The sequence below is a fragment of the Hemibagrus wyckioides genome, linkage group LG20 (assembly GCF_019097595.1).
Source record: "Hemibagrus wyckioides isolate EC202008001 linkage group LG20, SWU_Hwy_1.0, whole genome shotgun sequence".
Classification (NCBI taxonomy): Eukaryota; Metazoa; Chordata; class Actinopteri; order Siluriformes; family Bagridae; genus Hemibagrus; species Hemibagrus wyckioides.
The window spans coordinates 20146874-20153933 of NC_080729.1; the positions used below are offsets into that span (position 1 = coordinate 20146874).

Below are 7060 nucleotides of genomic sequence, written 5' to 3' on the forward strand. Positions count from 1 at the left end.
GTAACAGCAGACGAGGCTGTGAGAGACTCAGAGTCGCTTCAGGAAAAGTGACAGGACGGCGAGAGGCTAATGAGCCCTTTAGGATCTCGCTCCTTTGATCAATCGTCAGAATGACGGCTGCACATCAATAGGACAAAGAGTGGATGTTCACCACGTCGCCGGAAAACTAATTAGAAGTGCAGAGTTTGTGGAAATTCCTACAAAAAGTTAATTGTATTAAAAACAGCACAGATCCTCGTCCCCGAATTTTCCCCGGATGTATCGATCTGTGGAGAGACACACCGAGGTGCTCTGGAGCTGTTATTCACCATCGATCCACACGTTCTAGACCGGACTCGACCCGTCCGTCACTCCGCCCCTCACCTGCTCGGATAATCGGCGAACGGAGCCAGCATCTGTTTCACACTGCGACATGAAACTCAATTAATCAGAGAAATGATCCATTATTGTTTTTTCTATCACAGCTGCTTTGTTTTCTCAGAGAAATGAGTTATGTTAATGATCCAGGATCAACACGTGAGTCTAACACACGTCAACGCCACCACAGAGTAAAGGAACCTGATGCGAAAAACTCTGTCAACATCCTGGATGTTAGCGTGAGGAGGTTTAGCCTGCAGTTATACATCTCCCTCACACACACACACACAGTGTAAGCTGTCAGCGCCTGCATTGACAAGGTAGAGAGACGCGAATAATGACACAGGAACGGCGGTCGAGTGCTGGAGCCGAGACAAAACATCACCTGATGCTCTCGCTTGTTAGTGTGCTAGTTTCCGCTCTGTCTCTCGACATCTCAGGTGTTCACACACACCCACACACACACACACACACACACATGTTCTTATTTTTTATTTATCATGTCCTAAATAACAATTGTGTAGTCCTCACTACCTTCTATAAACAAACAAACAAATAACCACTGGTGACTACAAATAAAAACAAACAAACACACTCATGCGCAGAAAAAAACCCCATGCAGAAGCTACGCCCTCCACCTCCTCCTCCTCTTCTAAATTTTTACCCAAGATGCCCTTGAGGTCACATGACCTCTAAACGAGATGACCGCCTCTGGTGTGTTTGTGACTCACAATCTGGAATCCTGAGGTGCGGCTCTTGGCCTTCATGCTATTCTGCGCGAGTATTTCTCTGTCTAATACTTCACTTCCTGTAAAGGCGGTGCCAGAGGAGGTGGGCTGCAGCGCCCTTTGGCAGATACGACTGCACAAACAGCGGGAGGCAACGGGATCGAAGCTGCAGAGAGAGAAGAAGGAGCGCCAACAGACGTGATGATCTCCATCTGTTCCCTAGAGGAGGAGTGGGGAAGTGGGGGCAGGAGGAGGAGGAGGTTGCTTCCTTTATAGGAGGCAACGCATCACTTCCTGCCAGGGAAACCTGCTGACTGGAAGCGTAGATCTGCAGATTCGTAGATTAATGGAAATTTAAAATAAACAGAAAATGTGAGGCTTGGAACTCCGCCTTCTAAGTGGGGTGTGTTATTTGAGCTAGTTTGTTAAGCTACCATTAAATTTGTCTAGACTTGAAAGGGGCGTGGCCTATCTTGAATGCAACTGACTGCTTTGTATATTAGTCAAACTTCTCTAAGGGCCACCATCTGAGGAAATACATTAACATAGGGAATTAAATCCTGCCCCCGAAGCGATGTTATGAGCTGAAACTTGCGGTCAGTTCACTGACTTTAAAGGAAGCAGAATACAACATCAAGCCGAAACATTTACTGAACTGTTTATTTCATTTCAGAGATGTTTTGTGATTTCCTGAGAACGACATTCTGCGAGTTTCATCACCATGCTTTTTTTCACCAAGTGAAATGTCTCGCTCTGTCGTTCCGACTGCCGCGAGCGAGAAATCAGAGCTTGCTCTCTGCAAATCAGGAGCGTGGAGTGAACCCGCAGGAGCACGCTGCTGAAAACCAGCATCTGCTCCAACACAAACGTGAATTCCTGTCAGAACAGTCAGGACGAGCATGTGAACAGCAGCAATATAACAAAGCCCAAAACAAACAAACAAAGACAGACAATCAAGGTACAAACCAGACACAGCACCTGAATTATGAAACGCTTCTTAAAAGGGAATTCATTACATCATTACACAACACTGAGCTGGTGGCATGGGTTTTATTTTGTTGTTAGTGTTTATTTTTTTCCCCCCGGAAAGTCTAAGTGAGACAAGAGTTTATTTTTATCCAACAGCCAGAAAAAATATATCAGCTACAAGGGGGTAGGGAGGTGGGGGAGGGGTGGGGAGAAGGAGAGGGGTGGGGTATGGAGGGGGGTGGGGTAGGGAGGGGAATGGAGAAGGAGGGGGTAGGGTAGGCAGGAGGAGGGGCAGGGTGAAGGGGGGAAGAGAAGCCGGGGGTTGGGTATGGAGGTGGGGGGAAATGGAGATGGACGGGGTAGGGTAGGGAAGGGAATAGAGAAAATGGGGAGGGAGAAGGAGGGTGGAGTAGGAGAAGGTGGGGTAAAAAAAGGTTTGGGAGAAGGAGGGGGGTGGGGTAAGAAAAGGGTTTGGATGAAGGGGGTGGAGGGGAATGGAGAAGGAAGGGGGTGGGGTAGGGAGAAGAGGGGGGAATAGAGAAGGAAGGGGGTGGGTAGGGAGAAGTGGGGGGGAATAGAGAAGGAAGGGGGTGGGTAGGGAGAAGAGGGGGGAATAGAGAAGGAAGGGGGTGGGGTAGGGAGAAGAGGGGGGAATAGAGAAGGAAGGGGGTGGGTAGGGAGAAGAGGGGGGAATAGAGAAGGATGGGGCGGGGTAGGGAGTTGTAGGTATGAAGGCTTATTACCTCGTACTCCTGTGAGAAGCGTAGGTTGTCGTTGGCTTTGAGGCGCTCGATGTGGTCAGCCAGCTCACACACAGAGATGGGAGGATGTTCTCTCATTCCTGAAGAAGAAAGAAAGAAAAGAAAGTGTTGAGCGAGACAGAGAGATAACGTTGGTCATGTGGCTGTGGAGGCAGGAGGCAGGGTGATGAGGGCGAGGCTGCCATGGAGGACGTGGAGAGAGGATGTGCTGTGCTGAGGTGAGATGTCAGGGAAGCATCGAGGAGAGAAAAGACAAAACAAAACAAACACAGAGTTTCCATCCACCTGTCTGGATACAAAACAACGGCTATTACGAGTGGGCGGGACTAATCTAGCATGCAAAAGGGAACCTAGGAAGGGTAGCTGCTCTGTAACTTCTGCAAGTGATCATTCGAATATCAAGCCACGCCCATCCACACTGCGAGTTCAGCTGTTTGATGTCATTTCTTTTTATTAAAATTTTGATTTAAGTTCATTTTTCTGTAACATACATTATTATTTTTTTTTTAAGTACAATATAAATATGGACGTTTTCCCCACGACATTTCGCAACACTACTGTCTGTCAGAAACGGGAAAAATAAGAATCGCTACGATCGCTACGAAAGAAGCGGTGAGCTTGTTGTCCAACATTCGGATGGAAATTTACAGATAAAGTGAAAGAGAGAGAGACAGAGAGTGAGAAAGACAGACAGACAGAGAGAGAGAGAGACAGACAGACAGAGAGAGAGAGAGAGAGAGAGACAGACAGACAGAGAGAGAGAGAGAGAGAGAGAGAGAGAGAGAGAGACAGGAACGTTAGCATGTCATGATGCTAACATGGTGAAGGAGCAGAAGCTCAAATCAACGATATCACAATAACTCTCTAACGTTATGTGTGTATCACATTTATTTCAGTTACACACCAACTCAAAGATCCAAAACAAGACATCTAGTTAGACTAAAGTAATGACACCCTATAAAAGGAGGCGGAGACTGTGGCGTGTGTCTACAGAAGCCGACACGCTGCAGTGGAAGATTTTGCGAAAATTTAGCACAGGTACTCTTTCACCCCTTGGACGTTTTCTGTTCTCTGTAAGCACTGCCTTTTTTTGAGTTTTGTGGGCGGGGCTATATATATATATATATATATATATATATATATATATATCATCATGCCGAAATCAGTTGTATTATAGTATTTTGCACTGTAACTGATTAGAAACACAACTAAACACCTCCTGTGCAAAAACGTCAGAAGCAAACTTCACCCCGAGTTCTGAGCGATTACATCACCCGAGGTTCAGCCGGAACACCGTCTACACTCCAAGTGTTTATTTTCTTAGATCTCTAATCCTGGCTGTTCTTTTTTTCACCTCCTCATGAATCGATCATTAATTGCGCTTGCTCCGATTCCTCACTTCTCTCCAAATCGCCCCAGATTTCTTGTCAGCGGTTATAAGATGATTTATGGCTAATCTTCTCCCCGTTTCTGAACTCGGCCGAGGCTGAGAGCGCTTAATTGGACTTGTTTTTTTTAGAGAAGGATGGAGGACGATTAAGAAGAAAACAAGGAGGCGGCCTGGATCTGATAAAGGGGAATTAGAGTGTAGGAAAACATGCGGCGGGAAACGAGCACGTCAACACACGTGCGAATTAAGGAGGTGTTTTTTTTTTTTTTTTTTTGAGGAAGGATCCCAGCGGTCGGTCGGGACGAATACCAGCAAGAACCGAGATGTGAAATGGGACAGGAGCGGGAGAACCGAGCAGAAACACTGCAGAAGTTGCACTTAATCAACCTTAATTAGCTACAAGCCCAGAATAATCTCTCTGGAAAAAATATTATAAGTTCCTCGTCCTTGTTTTTAACTGCAGCTAATTATAGCAAAATGAAGGATAATGAAATATTTTTTTAAGTGTTTTTGAATGAATCTTTTCCCAGACGTGGAGCGTGTGTGTAAATTTAGAGCGTCTTGCAGATCTTTTTTGGCGGCACGTCTTTGGAAACGTAGTCAGATGCTCGGTTACCCCGGCGACCGTCTGCGGCCGCCACTGACAGACACGAAACGGTAATAAAGTGCAGGGTGATGCAGCGCAGGCCGGGATAAATGGCAGTGGTGATTGATGTGGTTGCTGAGAGACAAAAAACAGCGAGATACAGAGACACACACAAGCCCACAAACAAGCTGAAGAGAGCTACAAGGGAACGTGCAGAGAGAGAGAGAGAGAGAGAGAGAGAGACAGAGAGAGAGACAGCAGGAACTAACTTGGAGTGTCTGGGCAGCAGGAAGTACTGGGACCTGTGGAGAGAAGACGGAGGGAGGAAAAGAAAGAAGAAGAAAAAATAAAGAGCTATCAATATTCAGGCTCAAATATCCAAGCCGCCGCTTGAGATTAACGCCTGAGAGTTGTGCTTGAGAACCCAGACCTGGGACGGAACGGAACTGATCGGAACGTGCGCTCGATCCGAAGACCGGCAATAAAACACGCAGGATGTCGGCGGGTTAATGACGAATACAGCAAAGCAGCGTTTCAACAACACAGTCAATTACGCAGAGCACAACTCTCACACGGGGTGGGAAAGTCATGAATATTACAGCACACACACACACACACACTCAGAGCTGACTGCTAATTCCAGGAAATTGTCAAGGGAATTAAAGCCGAGAGGGTCGATAGGAGAAGACCTCGCACGCTTGACGAGGAACGCTGATGAAGTCTGAGGAATCTGAGAAAGTCTGAGATTAATGAGAGAGAGAAACGAGGGGAGGGACTAATAATAATAATAATAATAATATAAATACTATAGAGCATACTACTACTACTAGAATTATTACTGCTGTTTATTTATATACTAATTTAGAGATAAAATAAAAAAATATATTAAAAATAAATCCATGTAAAAAAAAATTGACAATAATAAAATAAAAAAAAAAACTAAATTAAAAAAGGCAAAATATAATTACACAAAATGAGGATAAGAAGATAAATGCACGCTATACAATTAGAAAATAAAATAAAATATTTTTTTTAGGAATAGAAATTTAATTAAGAGATTTAAAATAAGAGATTTAGAATGAATTATAAAACAGCAAAACTCTGCATTAGCGATATGTTGATCAGTGTGCTGTGTGCTATAACAGCGCTAAATCAGGTGAAAACGTTAATCATTGAAATTAAAATTAGCGTAAGAAATAAGATTGTGTTTTGTCGAACAACTAAATTATTTAATTCTTAGTATTTATTAAAATGTATGAGAGTTTAAGAGAGAAACTGAATGTTGTATAACTCTATGATTACGTTAGCGAGCATTGGTACACTTGAAAGCTAAACTGTTACAAAACACAGACGACACGGCGACGACAGCGCCTCCTGGGGGTGATGAGAGGTAAATCCTCCAGCGGTTCGTCCTCCAGAGATACACACAAAGGCTTCCTCCTTTCATGTGGTGCCATTACTTTTGTCCTAACTGATTAATAAAGCAGTAGGCTTATTTGTCATAGTTTACAGTTTTGATTTTGTTCGATAAACAACGTGTAACTGAAATGAATGTCAATTTAAACGTTTTCCTGTGTGTGTTAAATAAACGGATCAAAGCCACACAATCGAGGTTTGCGCATATTTACACATTTTCACGCATATTTACACGTATTTAACTCTGGAGAGAAATCTGCATATGCATTCAGTTGTATCCAGATGGATAAAGGAGGCTAAAGTGGATTAGCATCGCTGTAGAGTGAAACGTGAACACGACCCTGGATGAGAACTAACGTACGAGCTAAAAGAGAGACGGACCGCCGCTTTAATCGGGCCGACCTCAGATTTATGTATCGTGTGAAAATCAGGAAAAAAAACACAGCTCTAGAGCAATGGTGCTGTAGGTGATTTCAAGTGGGTGGGGTGAAGGGGTGGGTCAAGGGCCTGTGTGTGTGTGGGGGGGTGTATAAAGGGGTGAGAACTCAGCGTGGAGGTCATGTGATCTGTGAGCGAAGAGGGCGAGCAAGAGAAAAAAGCAGGCAATGACTCTCTCTCTCTCTTTTCTCCTTGTCCTCCTTCACGCTCAGCTTGACAATCATAAAGCAGATGCACTAATGAAGTGACGAGGATTGTGTAAAGGATTGTGATGATGAACAGAGATCCTTTTAAGAGCTGAGGAAGGAAAAAAAACAAAAACGTGACTTTAAGCCAAAGTAGCCATTTTAACGCTCGGCTGCTCCTTTTCCACCTCTGATGAACAAGCAGAAGATCCGCCTTCTTCTACACTAAT

The 7060-nt window shown here is 44.5% G+C and overlaps 1 protein-coding gene across 7 annotated transcripts in view; it reads right to left on the reverse strand.

Moving 5' to 3' along the window:
• The window catches only part of ptprfb (protein tyrosine phosphatase receptor type Fb), a 172440-nt gene that overhangs the window by 17201 nt on the left and 148179 nt on the right, over positions 1–7060 (reverse strand). For 5 of the 7 annotated variants that reach the window (XM_058418582.1, XM_058418585.1, XM_058418586.1 and 2 more), the window contains 2 exons: positions 5061–5093; positions 2798–2895 (listed from right to left, as the gene is read on the reverse strand). In XM_058418582.1, the coding sequence (XP_058274565.1) occupies positions 2798–2895; positions 5061–5093 (131 nt within the window). The remainder of the gene's footprint in view (positions 1–2797; positions 2896–5060; positions 5094–7060) is intronic. The other 2 variants (XM_058418588.1, XM_058418587.1) reach the window with 1 other exon arrangement.